This window comes from Archocentrus centrarchus, chromosome 8, assembly GCF_007364275.1.
Source record: "Archocentrus centrarchus isolate MPI-CPG fArcCen1 chromosome 8, fArcCen1, whole genome shotgun sequence".
Lineage (NCBI taxonomy): Eukaryota > Metazoa > Chordata > Actinopteri > Cichliformes > Cichlidae > Archocentrus > Archocentrus centrarchus.
In genome coordinates this window covers 4926314-4941415 of record NC_044353.1, presented here as the reverse complement: position 1 = coordinate 4941415, position 15102 = coordinate 4926314, and the positions used below count along the sequence as shown (strand labels likewise).

The 15102-nt window shown below is 40.9% G+C and overlaps 1 protein-coding gene across 1 annotated transcript in view; it reads left to right on the top strand.

Annotated features, from left to right (window-relative positions):
- LOC115784262 (protein shisa-6-like) overlaps window positions 1-14774 on the top strand; it is a 64748-nt gene extending 49974 nt beyond the window's left edge. Inside the window, exons 6-7 of the mRNA XM_030735422.1 lie at window positions 14181-14256; window positions 14512-14774. Of these exons, the coding sequence (XP_030591282.1) occupies window positions 14181-14256; window positions 14512-14774 (339 nt within the window). The remainder of the gene's footprint in view (window positions 1-14180; window positions 14257-14511) is intronic.
- The last annotated feature ends 328 nt before the right edge of the window (window positions 14775-15102 follow it).

Here is a 15102-nt window from a genome sequence, read left to right as displayed (position 1 = left end):
AGATTTTTCACATAAAATGACAACAAAACCCAAATAATACCTTTCTGTAATTCTAAGCCTGATTATTTGTATTACAGTAGTGTTTGACCATATTATTATTAGGTAATTTAGTTGGTTTTACACATGTAAATACTTGTTATTCAAGAGAAAACATCTGCAAAAATACACAAGATATCTTGTAATTTAAAGCTGCAAAACTGCAATTTAATTACAGAAAAGTTCAGAAATTCTATGTGATGGTACATTTCCATTATTTCATGGTATTTTTCTGTTGTGCCAGCTGCAGGAATATTACCATTTATTTATTCTTATTTTATTTTTTTGCACATTTTCTTTACAGTGTAGCTCAATGCATTGATATTCACTGTAATATTAATTGGTGGTCATTTAGGTTTGCGATTAATATGCACTGGCGTGCATGATTGGTTAGCAAACTGCATGGCCTAGGCTGCTGGGGGGGTTCCCATAATGCACTGTTTCTTTTCATTCACCTTATTTACTTTGTTTATACTCCACTCTGCATTTAATCCTTAATTATTATTAATCTCTGGCTCTCGTCCACATCATGCCTTTTGTCCTGTCTCTCTCCCCTCAGCCCAACTGGTCTCAGCAGATGACCCCCCCTCCCTGAGCCTGGTTCTGCTGGAGGTTTCTTCCTGTTAAAAGGGAGTTTTTCCTTTCCACTGTCGCCAAGTGCTGCTCATAGGGGTCATCATGCTTTTTGGTTTTCTCTGTATTATTGTAGGGTCTTTACCTTAAAATATAAAGCACCTTGAGGTGACTGTTTGTTATGATTTGGCGCTATATAAATAAAATGGAATTGAATCCATAAACTATCTGGGTGCTAATTAGTGCTGAGTAAGAGACTAATAAAATGCTAAAATTTTCTCACCAAAACTCAACAACAAAGTTCTCAGATGGTCTGCATCTCTCAGCAACCCATATTTATTGTTTTCAGATACCTCCATTAAAATGCTCCAAAAGGCACCAGCAGCACAAACACGCTTGAGAGGTCCAATTAGCAGCGGGAAGCCTAGCAAACAGCTCTCAGCTACAGCAGCTGATCGGCAAACCTGCCAGTCAAAGTCTTCTAACTTTAAGCCTGAACAAAATTCAAAAGAGTGAGGTATATTGAAGAAAAAAAATACCAATGGGTTGCTTTACTTTTCAGATCCCTTCACTTAGACAAACTACATCTTTCATATACAGTCTATGGATTATCCTCAGTGGCCAGTCAAGGAATTTTTGGCACTTCTTTGCCGGCTTCACTTTTATATCATAAAAGTTTGAGCCTTAGCCGAAACGTACCTCCAGGCTATGTAAGGGCAATTTGATCAAGAAGGAGAGCGAGTCTGAGTGCTCCATCACAGGATACTCGTGAACTGCATAATGAAAGAAAAGCAAAAAGTCCTCAACACATGTAATTTGGGACCTGATGTCTGATAGGTTACGTTAATAAGTGTTACTTGTACTGGTCTAAGTGTAGTTTTGGGTAACAACACAGTAGCATGTGACAGCTACTCTTCACGTTGTGCGAGGATGGGGCTGAGGTGAGCTGCGAAGCTTCCTGCTGTGTGAACATGATGAAACGAGGATGTTCACAAGCCATCAATGAGATGCTGCTAATCCGACTGTGTCCTGCTGAGAACTGTCTGACAGAGGGAACCACCAGCAGAGACCATCGCCTGTTGACAAAGAGGTTTGTGTGTTGCACATGTGTGTTCATTGTGCAGGTTTATCTCTTAGTAAACTGTTTCCATTTTATTTCTTAAGCACCTATGAGGCAGTTGACTTAACACTGACTCTATCTAAAATATTCACATTTTTAGATTTGCTGAGAAGCAAATTAGTGTCACACCAGGCTGCATGCAAGCTGAAACAACCACGTACAGACTTAATCTGGGCAACTAGGCTGAAGACTCCCAGAGGAATTTACTGGAGGGGCACAATGCACACAAAAGAAAGAAAAATGGTCTGTAAATAGCTGCCAGGTGCCTCTATAGTAGGTGGCGTGTTCAAGAGATCATGTAACAAATTCATCAATCAACAGCATTGATCCCGCAGTGGACACAGCCTGCAGCTGAGGACCCTCCAGTGGATCTCTGGGTCCTTTTTCCTTCAGATATGCCTGGATTTACATTAGAACAAGTAAAAATTTGTATATCAACTTGTTGTGGTCGCTGTGCAGTAAAACCTGTCCAGCTGTGCAGTGACATTTGTACTTGTGCTGCTGATTTTGTGGACTTGCATGGTGCCACCCCAGTAATACGAGGTAGATGAACAGCTTGTCTCATGAGGCGAACTGTCCTAGATTTAAAAAAACAGTGTATGACCTTGATTTCTACTGTAGAGAAACCATAGAGCTCTGATTTATTTTCTTAAGCCTAGAGGAAAAGCAGCACCCTGTGTTTGAGCGTTATGATCTGGTGCAGCCTACTTTAGTTCAGGAGCTGAGATAATACCTTACAGCTATTGATACTGACAGTACCTGTGCTGGATTCTGAAAGTAAATAACACTGCTTGATCATTAGTTTTCACATCAACAAATCTGACACACTCTTTAGCTCATTAAATACCTACTCATATATTATGCATGTAGCCTTTAGTCAATCTAGCTTGCCTTGGTTGTTTTTCATGTCCTTATTTATACCTATACAGTAACAACACGCTTACCCACATACACCCAGCATTTTTAAAATAAATGTCTGTGTTCGTTTTGCAGTCAAAATCACCATATTTGGATGAAAGGGTGTAGTGCAATTAACTAGCATGAGCAGTGTGGTTAGGTTTGGTCTCTACAATGTTTTGTTTGTTTGTTTGTTTGTTTATATATCTCACCCTTTTGGATTTTGTTAAGGCTTAAACTTGACTGGCAGGTTTGTTGATCAGCCAGCTGTAACTGAGAGCTGTTTGCTCGGGTTCCCCTCGGCTAATTGGACCTCTCAAGCGTGTTTGTGCTGTTGGTGCCTTTTGGAGAGTTTTAATGGAAGTATCTGACAAACAGCATGTCTTGCAGAGGGATGTCGACCATCCAAGAAATGTGTGCTTCAGTTTTGATGAGTGAAATTCTAGTGAATTAATAACAATATTTCACTGACGTGTGTTTGTGCATTTAACGTGTACAGTTTATGAATCTGTGCTAACCAGGTTTGATAAGACTCAAAGGTTTTTTTTCCCCCCTCAGACTCAGTTATAAGTTGTGGAGCTAAAAAGGAGGTTTCTCATTTTGTGGCTCAAAGCGATGTGGTTCAGCTTATTATGCAAACATGGCTGAGATTTGCTTTTGAAAATTGCACAATAACTTGACAACGCTGCATGGGTCATGTGAAATTTGGGACCTGAAAATGAGGTCATTTCAGAGAGGGGCACAGCCAGGCTGCATGAATTGCCAAATTAAAAGTGCTGCATTTGATTCCAGGGATGTTAAAACCAGGCTAACTGCTAACCTAATTAATATTGTTTCCCTCCTGTGATTTGGCAAATCGGAGAGTGCTAATTTCACCCAGCACTGCACAAGCTACCTAAAGCCTAGAAAAAGTCTCTTTGCTTCTCAGTACTTTGTGTTCATGTTGTTCATTTATCAAACGTGTGGTTCCTGCTTCTGAGTCTTTTCGTGAGATGGGAAATAATAACATAATAAATATGGATATTAATGTAAAAATTATGAATTTTTACATTAAAAGTGTGTTTGCTGTCTTCTGTGGCTGTTCAGGTTGCAGCTTGTGATGTTGCATTGAGTGACACATTATCCCCAAATGTCACAAAGCCAAAAAAGTATCCGGACATATTTCACATGGGAATTTTACAGCTATACCTTAAACAATGGGGCTTTGTAGTCGCAGTTTGGGTTTCTTCCCAAACTTTGTGAGCAAAGCCAGCATCTTTGGAAAGGGCTGAAACACCGACTGTGACTCAGAGCTCTGCAGACATGTTGGACGCCTCTAATGCTGGAGGCTAAAAAGGAGACGCTCCCTGAAGCTAAAATTTGAAAGTTTGAAACCAGGAGATCAGAGGCTTTTACAGCAGTAGATTAATGCCCACTGTTTTGGAATATGTTTTGCACATATGGGTTAAATGTTATGGTATTCACATTTGATGTCATACAGGAAATGTTAACTGGAAGATGAAGAGTAGGCAAAAGTAAAAATGATGTGTGTGACCATTTAAATATGGTCATTTGCTTAATTTACTATCAGCAGGGTGTGAACATAAGCCCACATGATTGTGTTAGTGCAGCGACAGATTAGACTAGACACAGGAAATATATGGAACGCAGGGAAAACTGAAACTTAAAAACTCTTTTGACTGAAATGTTTTCGCCCCCAGCCTTTTTTTGGTGCTCCCTCCCCTCCTGCTATAGCCAACACGATGACTACTAAGTGAAACCATTCCACGCTCCACTTTTCGACAGCTATGAGTATACCATGTCAGTACTCACCATACGCTGCATGTTGTCTTGCTTGTCACTGTGAACACACTTATAGTAGAGTTAGAGAGAGTTAGAGGTTTATGCAAAAGAAAACTGGATTAACTTTCCAGCAAATTACAAGCTATTTAGCATTTTTAGCATGAAGACACTGACTCTCCACCACCTTCTGCTGATCAAAGATGCTAATCTGCTAATCAGAAAATATTATCGTTAATGGAGTCGATGAATCTCTGCTGGAAGAAGTAATGAAACAATTTCTAAAATACCACAATCATCTTTTCTGCATTATGTTATGAAAAGAAAGCGTGCTCATATCGGTGCATATCAGATAACGTGTGCACCAATAGTATTTGTAGGTCAGCATCACCTGCAGATTCATCAGTCAGGCTTCAGTATTTATTCTCTGGATTATGAGGAGCTGCAAAGAGCCGAGATCAGAGAGATTTGACCGAGACTACTGCAACTGTCACTACTATGTTAATGCCATATTGCAAGACACTGTATCTCCAAATTGTTCCACATGTAAAGCATAAATCTTGAGGCTACCAAGTGGGAAATTAATGCAAGAGTTTGTAAACCCACTGCTGCTGTGTTTGTTTTACAGGTTTTATTTCCTGTTCCTTTTTCTTCGTTGACTTGTCAGACACATTACCAGAAAATAACCCTGGAAGCTCCACCATTCAACTCTGCTATCTTTTCTAATTCACTTTCTGTGGAGCAGCTCCTGGCTGTATACCTGATGATATCACATTTTTGAGTCCTCGGTCTGTGGTTTCTGGCTTTGGGAGAATCATTCACAATCGCATATATTGATTTGAGTGTAAGAAATTCTTAAATATGTGCCTCTAACTGAATTTATGGGTTGCCTCTCACTGAACCTGATAAAAGACTGTTGACCTTAACTGGTGTTTACTGCAGTAAAAGGGAAACTGTGAATAGGGGGAGCCTCTTTTGGGAATTGGTGTCATGCAGGCTGTCCTGCAAACCCCTGCAAGCAAAATGCTCCAGAAAAATTCAAATGTTTTGATCTCAAATTGTAAAAAGACTGCCCTGCTAAGGTCAAACCTTTTTGTGTTTCCTCCATGAGTCTGAGGAGGCTGCAGAACAATTAAAATCTCTGCATGACAGTTTGGAGCAAGCGGCAACAGATTCCGGAGAAAAACAGTACACTCATGAATTATTCAAAGCGATTCTCTTTCAAATGTAAGAAAGTCTGCCAAGAATATGTTGGTACTGACAATGTTTGAGTCAATTACAAAACACAAGCGTGAACGTGCAGAAAGCAGGTGACAAACACAATCAGATATAGAGTTTGCGAGTTTGACTGCATAACAAACCTGTTCGAGCAAACAATCGTTTTGCGTGAACGATGGTTTGTTTTGAGTCTTCAGACACAGACGAGCTGCTGTAATTATAATCCTGTTCCTTTTCTGAAATGAAGCAAGTAAAAAAAACCCAAAAAACAAAGAAATCAATGGCTGTCTGAATAGAGAGATGAAAATGAAGGGGAAAAAATCAATCGTATCGATGTAATCTGAGGCAGTAAGTGTTCCTCCGTTTGTTTGTCGGATAAGTACTGAATGAAATCTTTAAAGCTCAAACAGCACGGATGAAGTGAGACTTTCATCATCTGACAGAAATGTCATCAATAAATTACATCAACCAAACATCTAATGGAGCGGCTCCTGGCCACACTGGCTTTGACTGTTTTGTCGTAGTCTCGTAAACAGCACTGAGATCTCCCGCACACTTCGGTGCAAATCCTGATATATTATTTGTGCTCAAATATTTATTGAAGCACTAAATGTAGACAAGTTAGACAACTGTCTATCTGAATAACATTTCCTATAACCTACAGCTGCCAGCTGTTATAGGAAATGTTGAATCCTTTTGAAATATCACTTTAAAGATTTGTGTCTTCACTGTGAAACAGCAGGGTTTGCACTGAAACAGACAGAGCAGAGATGATTTGGGTCAGTTTAAAGATATTAAAAAATGCATGACAATGATATGAGATGATGTAAGAGCCAATGTAAAAGAGCACAAGGACAACACTTGTGTTCTCTTGTTGCACAATTGCATCATCTGCTGAGTTTCAGACTTTAGTCCCATGTCACACTGATGCAAAGAATCACACGGATCGTTGTTCGCAACCCTCTGCAGGTCTTACTTTGCCACCCTCTGACATGTTGGTGTTTATATTGAAACCAGACCTGCCAAGCGAGGGGTTGCCCGAACTGAGAAGCCGGGGGACACAGCTCACTCATACATACTTGAAGAAGTTCCAGTAATTTACTAAATGACTTAGAGAAATGACGCTGGAGGCTGAGGACATAGTCATCAGGAAAATGTTTACTCAGGTCATAGACCAAGAGAGCCAAAGGATCATTTTCTCACCCCCTGCTGGCCATTATTAAGAATGCAAGTTTCAGCCACTTCAGACCTGGCAGATGGCAAATGCAAAAATATAAATATAAAAGATAAATTAACCTTTTCCACTTTCATTTATTCATTGGGATTCCATGGTTTCATCTCTCATTCAAATGCTTGAACTGCCTGGTATCTTGTATAAATAACATGCCAGTTTTCTTGAATATTTTGGTGCTTTGTTGCAACACAATTTTTGCTGGTTGTGCGTCAGTATGACACATAGCTGTGAGTAATGAGACCCAACCCTTTACCCCCAGCCTTGACCACTGAATATGTTACAGCATAAAATATCAAGTGGAAAATAAGTGGACATGAAATGTATACAATATTTCACATGGTGTAAAAACAAAGTATTTATACAGTAGTAGTAAACCAGGCTACCATGAAGATTAGTTTTATGCACCTTCTTCATACACATCTTTAATAAATAAAATGGGCTGATAATTATTCATATTAAAAGGGAAATTTTTTAAGATCTTCTCCTGCAAACAAAGGGTTAAACAAATTCTGAGTCAGTGCAGCTTGAGAGTGTGATCGTGTGCTGCACTGATTCAAAGCGACTCATTACCTCCTCACTGTAAATTTATTTTTCTTTAGTCCAAATGTTATCCTGCGTAACAAGCAATGCAAAAATAATCATACTCTCCTCAGACTGACACATTAATGGACCAAGGAGAACCAGCGCTCTGACTTCATCTAACCCTGTTCCATCTCCACTGAGGGACAAATTAATGAAACCGCCTCATAGAGACAGAAAAAGCCGGAGCAGCCCATCACGCTGACTGTTTGTGAGAGATGGCCCCTGTGGATGCAGTTCATGGTCACACAAACAAACAATGATTTTACATCATGGAAGATAATTTAAACTGCATTATGTGAGGTGAACCTTTGCCTTGAAAAAAAAGAAAACTTGGTGATAAACAATAGCCTTTTTAATACAGCGAAAACATGAAACTGCTCAGTGATACATACAGGCTTTCAAACTGTTTGTTTAGGATGCTCTCTGAAGCAGAAATCCTCATTGTCCTCTTCCTGTCTAAATTAGGTATAACTCTAAACTCTCTAAATTACTGAGAATGAGTTCTTTGTCGAAGATGGAATTTTATATCTTCCATGCTCAATGTTACAACCACTCAGGCAGATTGGACTTAAATGCAGGACTCTGTAGTAAAAGTTTAACAAGTTTATTTACAAGCATACAAGGGTAGCAACAGTTAAGACAAAAGGTCTCAGTGAAGTTCAAGGTTCCAGGCAAACAGGCAAAGCCACAGTCCCTTCTCTCCTCAGAATTTCTCCTACCAAACAAATCCTGGCTCTCCAGTTTTCAGGCAATCTGCACAGATGACAACAAGGTAAGTTTTCACAAAGAAAAGCCGAGCAACACAAAAAGCAAAGGAGCCAGCTTTACTGACTATGGTTAGTTCAACAATCCAGTGACAACTGAAAACTGAAGTGACTACCACCTTTTGAAATGATCAGGTAACCCAAGATAAGTCCTGCCTCTGAAACACAAGGGTGACATCAACTCACACACAAATGGGGAGGAGAGGAGTGGAGAGGAGAGGAGAGGAGAGGAGAGGAGAGGAGAGGAGAGGAGAGGAGAGGAGAGGAGAGGAGAGGAGAGGAGAGGAGAGGAGAGGAGAGGAGAGGAGAGGAGAGGAGAGGAGAGGAGAGGAGAGAGAAAGTGTTAAGCCAGCACAGGAGGACTAAGGGACCATGACACTCAATGTCCAGCTCTGACTCATCTTCACTCTGTATTTAATCACAGATTTTTTCATACTAATATTTTTTTAAATAATTCTCCTCCTCCAGATGGGCACACTGTGGTCATAAAGGGATGGACATGGTCTGCAACAATATTCAGACTGTAACATTTAAGTGATGTTCAGTTGGTACTAAGGGGTCCAAAGTGTGCCAAGAAAATATCCTTCACACCACCCCCACCAGCCTGAACAACTGACACAAGGAAGGATGGATCCATGCTTTCATGTTCTTTATGCCTAATCTGACCCTAACATTCTGAATGTGGCAGTAGAAATCAAGATTCATCAGACCAGGCAACATTTTTCCAATCTTCTGCCTGGTGCGTCGGTGCAAATTCTTTCCTGTTCTTAGCTGACACAAGTGGCACCCAGTGCGGTCTGCTTCTGCTGAAGCCCATCTGCTTCAAAGTTCGATGTGCTGAGCATTCATCGATGCTCCTCTGCACACCTTGATTGTACTGAGTGGGGTGCTGGAGTTACTTTTGCCTTCCTATGAGCTAGAAGCAGTGTGGCAATTGTCCTCTGACCTCCTCTTTTTGTCCACAGAACTGCCGCTCACTGGATATTTTCTTTTTTTCTCTCTTATCACCGATGCTCCCCATCTCCTGTTTTCCTACTGGCATACACTGCATTGAAACATGGCCTGAATCATTTTCTAATCCTGAGCTACAGGAAACGTCCCTTGGAGCTGAAATAGCAGAATCCAAGCAGTGGGGAGGGAACTTGCTAATTGCTGCTTATTTTCACAGTCCTGAACTGTTTCCACCGAGTAATCTAAAGTCTGTGAAGCCTAACGCTCCACAGGGAGTTTCTCCAGGTAACTCAGCGGGATGACCATATCGACTTTTCAGCACATAACAGAAGGCTCCCATTTATCTTGATTAAACCTGAACATCTGTACAGCCTTGGCCATCAAGCGTCATTGAACGTTAGCCTCGGTTAGCCTGCTCAGCATCCACACAAAATCTTGGGGTTTCTGAAAGGGGAAAGTGAGGGGGGGGGGGGGCATAAAATACTAATCTATATGACTGCAGATTGTCTCCATACTCCTGATGGGCATGTGGATCAATGTCATTGATCGGTCCCACTACTGAGGGGGGAATTAGCATTTAAAAGGAACTCCAGCTGCAACTTGCACCCACCGGAGGGTTTCTCCATCAAAGGTGGGACATGACTAAGCTCTGACCTGTGATCTCTGTGCTTCAGGAGAGACTGTACCAAACACTGTGCAGCTTTACAGCTTCGTTGCCATGGAAACCTCTGCATTATGGATTACTGATTGTGAAATCTCAGTCATAAATACAGGCAGGGGTAGTGACCTGGCTGCACTGCCTTTATCCCTTTGACCCTGGATAGATTGCTCTTATTTCCCACGGTTCACGACGCCAAGCCCTCTTGATATCTGAATTAGATGTCAGAGTCTCTCTTGTGAGCAAGAGTCATAACTTTCTGTATATTGGTTACTTGGTTTGAAACCTTGGCCGAGTGCTTTCCAACTCAGTCTCAGGGCTGACATCATTAGAGTTTTATTGCTTCCAAAGCGAAGATGACTTCCTGCAATAGACAGTGATAGCTGACTTCAGAGTTTTTTTGTTTTTTTTTAATAGGTTGCAGTTTCCTTCTTTTTCTCTCACTTTCTTTGAGTTAGAGTGTGTTCAATTTTGAGATTTGTCTAAAATACTAAGAATATTTTTCATCCTTCTTGCATTTCTCTGAAGACAGACTTATGAGTTCAGGGACAGCGTTGGTATTCACGAAAAGGGCATTCACACTCAAAAAACCTGATGTGATTTTATTTGACATCCTGAACATTTGATATTCACAGCACAGTTTCAGCTGCTGGGTGCTGTGCCCTTTAATTACAGAAACACAAACAGCCAGGTAGAATCGCTGGCCCTCCTATTCACGTTTATTTTTATGCAAGCAGGAATTTCCTTGAGTTTGAAATCTCCTTAACAGTGGCGTTCGAGCCAAGATAGAACATCAATACAGGGTTTAAAGAACCCACAACAAACTCAACCAGTGTCCTGAAAAGAAAACGACCACAACCCTCCATTTTAATACTTTACTTTACAGCTGACACCTGTTAACATGTTACAGAGTCCTTTAATCATGTCAAGGCTCCTTTTTTATTCCAACTCTGTTAACAGTTACTCTAAGAAATGTAATAAGAACGCAAATATATGTATAACAAATGAATAAAATACTAGGCGATAAACTGAACATGGCTCAGTTGAACATCCTGCAGCTGTCACTAGGTGAAATCAGTCACAAAAAGGCTGCTTCACCGAGCACCTCCTTAATTGCTGCAGTCACTCGTTATCTGGAACATTCACCATTTACTCTCCGAGTGGTAGCGAAACTTTAAAATGTGCAATGCAAATTTGAAATGGAGAATGTTCAGGTTCAAAGGAAAAGTTGTGCAATCAACACATTTCAAAAGGCACGACCTTTACTTTGAAGGCGAATGATTTCCATTTCCAGTTTGTGTCACAGTTTTTATAGTTTCAGTTCTGCTTGGCAACCAAAACAATTATGGGGAGGTGTTTGGTGCATGAACTGTATACCTCTTTGGCTACTGCTACCACTCAGCAACCTCCATCAACCTTTTGCCAACCATTGCAGAATACAAGCTTTTCTCCAGTGACCAGTAGATATCCAGCATCACTGACTGGTCTCTAGGCCTTTGTATGGGGGCTTTAGTAATCTATTTCACTGCAACTCCCACCATTCTACAACCTATCACGCACAACTGGTTGGAGAAAACACATTTTTCTTGCACAACTGATGGCTTCACTGACTGGTTTGAAGGCCTATGTGACTGGCTTTACTTAGTTGACTTCCTCTTTTATTTTTGAAGATCATTTTCCCCACGTGGCTTTCTGTGTTTTCTTTTCCTTCCTGTTTGCCTGTGCATTATTATCCTCCTTCCTGGTGTGGATTTAGTGGGTTTGTCTTCTATCTGTCTTTGATGGACAATCAAGTTATCTCCTCATGTTTCCTGGCACTTGCTCCTTGTAGTTTACTGTTGTTTTATTGTTATTTTACTTACTGGAATTTGAATTTCATCTCTAAGCTACATCTCTAAGCTTTTTTCCACATCTGAGTTTTAAAATAAAAAGTTCTTTATTTTCCCTTAGCCAGTGCTAATCTTCTCTAGTGTCTGCCACATCTACCAATGCACACACAAGTTATAAGTAAAGGTTACATTGAACAATAAAGTACAACCTAGTTTCAGATATTTTAGGTTTTCAGTGGGAGTGTTTGCAGTGAAGCCAGCGAGGGATCAACCCCTTCTGCTTTGTCTACTCTGCTCTCAGACCAATACTAGCAAGGACGGGACTTACCATTGGAAATTGGTTTCCAAATGGAAATGTAATGTGAAACATTATTTTCAGATGATGCTGTGACAATATTTGGCCACTTGGCATGCATTACTTCACTTACAGGATGGAAATGCAGGAAAAACTACATTTGAACATAGATCCCTTGAACATTATATTCCTCAGCAACAAATTTTTGTGCTACAAAGTTACAACTGTTGACGAGTTTTGTTTTTCTTTTGTTTTCCCCCTAAGCTTTTGAGCTACACACAATTGTTGAGGACAAAGCAGTGAACCACATTTATTTCTTAGTCTCACCTTAATGCAAGCAATACTGTGACCTTCATGAAAGTCTTGAGGATGGATGTTTTTAGCTCTCTTAAACCACAGCAACACAATTAGCTCCATACTTGAACCTACTTAAAACACTTTAAGGTAGTATATATTAACAGAGGAACCACAAAAACACTTTGAGAGAGCCCGTGTTAAAGGGTTATTCAGAGTACCCTATACACTCTACACAATCTTTTAAATAATTGCTACCCTGGATTTTAAGTGCATTGAACACAGCTTTTATCCTTGATGGTTTTTGTGTAGGTGCTGTCTTCCACATAACACCTTCTGATGCTCTTTGATGAAAGTTGTATGGAGTCTGAATTCCATGAAAGTCTCAATTGAAATATAGACGCTGCTATTTTTAGACGGAGCGTTTTATCATCCACTGCCCCCTTGGCTACAGACTGACAAATATGTTGAAATCAATCTGACCAACATCAACACAGAAATGGTACAAGGTGTTTGGGTTCTGTTCAGCAATTTTAAGAGTTTCTGTACTTGTTTTTTGTGAAAAAGACTGCTGGCCCTCCCTCCAGTGCCTTTTTTTTTTTCAAAGTCAAAACGAGACGAATGCATGATTCACCACGACTCATTCTGAGATAACGTGTTAGAAATAATCAAATTATTCATGCCAAGTGTGAAAATCGCTCTTTGAGTGTATTCTTCTGCCCAGTGTGGTTCACCCACTGAGATTTGCAATAATATGCAAAGAACAGGGTCTGTCAAAGGCAGAGTGGGCCTGTTAATTCTGGCTGATTTCTCACCTAAGCATCATATTCATGCAGACTCTCTGTGTCACTGCTGAAAGTGAACTGAGATCTTTGGGTCACACCTTCTCCTTTAAAGATCCATCAAACAATTTTTTTCCACTTATCTGATTCAGGGTCACTGGAGCCTAATTCCAGCTGCCACAGGGCGAGTGGCAGGGTAGACCCTGGACAGGTCAACAGTCTGTCACAGAGCCAGCGCAAAGACAGACACAACCATTCACACGCACACCTATGAGCAATTTCAGAATCAGAATCAGAATCTTCAATTACCCTAACCCCACCAACCGCATGTCTTTGACTGGAGTACCAGAGTACCCACAGACATGGAGAGAACACGCAAACTTAAAGATTCCAGCCAGATGATGGATTGGAATCATTACTTTTGTCAGTTTCAAGTGATTTCAGTGATCACTGTGGGTTTTTCTTTCTTTAATGAAGCGTACCAACAATTTTGTCCACATCTGTATAATGTAAATAGCATTGGTCCTAGCACAGTACCATGTGGAACTCCATAATTAATGTTAGTGTGCGATGAAAACTCTCCCATTTACATGAACAAAAGTTTTGGACTTTCAAGTTCTGTTTATTATTTAATATTTTCCATTTGATTCTTAGTTTGCCTTTTCAACTTAGTGTATTTCCTGAGCGTGTTTAATTTTGAGTTCTTAGTTCTTGTTTGCATTAGAGTTAAATTTTTCCCTCATTTTTTCTTCTCAGTTCTCTTGTGTTAAGTTCATGCATTTCCCAAATGTTTGTTATTAATTCTCATTTCTTGTTTTTTTTTTCTTTGGTAATCACTTGTCTTTTGTGTTTGACATTTCTTTCCCCCCTCTTGTCTCATTGTCTTTGATTACTACCACCTGCGTCTCCTTTCCAGTTGTGTTCACTTCTCCCAAATTGCCCTCTTGTGTATAAATAATCTTCCCTCTTTGTCTCAGTGTCTGTTAATCTGCTTCCTGTAATCTCTGGATTCGGTTTTGCCCGTTGCTTTGTGGATTTTATATTTTGGGCTCTTTCAGCAACCTTAAAACTGGCTCAAGATTATTTCAACCCTCCATCTTACCTCAACAACTGCTCAGGACTCTGTACCCCAGTTTCTCGGCTCGCATGCTGTCTCTGTCTCATCTAGATTGCTGCAGCAGCCCAACTCCACATGTTCATAGCTGCAGCAGTCCTGATCGCCATCTGCTTCTCCATTGATAAGGGTGAGTTAGCTCATCTTTATGCCAGCCACTCGCTCACCAGTCCCAGTGCCAATCACTCCTCTGAATGAATCCTCTCTGGCAGTGTAGTTCTGTCTCTACCAGCACAGCAGCCACCTCTTAAAAAGAGGAAGCATCATTCCCAGTGGTGGAATCAGAATTGCCAGGCTGAGATCAGTATAACTTCCAAAGAACTGGCTTCCTTTTAATAGACTTGGCCCTACTGAACTACTGAACCTCACCAAGAGCCACTTCCAGACTCCTCCAACACCAGCTGCCAACCAAGCTACTGGAGGGGTCCCATCCCATCTCTTCCCCGGCTGGCCTCATGCCTGGGCTTCAGAGGAATTCCATCTCTGCTGCTGGCCTTCGGTCCTGCTTCCTCACCCCCTGAGGGGGTCCCATCTCCTCCGGCCCTCTCCTCTGCCACAGGACAAGCTCATCTCCTCAGCCTCCAGAGAGGTCTGTCCATCACTGCTGCTGGCCTCCAGAACTGCTTCTCCTCCGGGTTAACCCCATGAACTGTCTGTCTGCTTTGTTCTGCCTTGATGTCGACCCCCTGAACTGTTCTCCTGATGTTCTCCATAGCCACAACCCTGTGAACTGTCACCCCTGTTTCCTGGTCTGTTCTGCTCCCCGTGTGTTTTTGTTTCAGTTTTTAGCATAACTGCTTGCATCACTTTGAATTGCTTCAATCTGTGGCTTTGCTCATGTTTTGTGCTTTCCCTAAACGATGATTTCATGATCTGACTGAAGTTTGATCAGATTGAAGATTAGCACAGACAATGATATGACTTATGATGATTACCTCTAGCTAAAAGTATTTTTTTAAAGGTTCCTGCCCCTTTC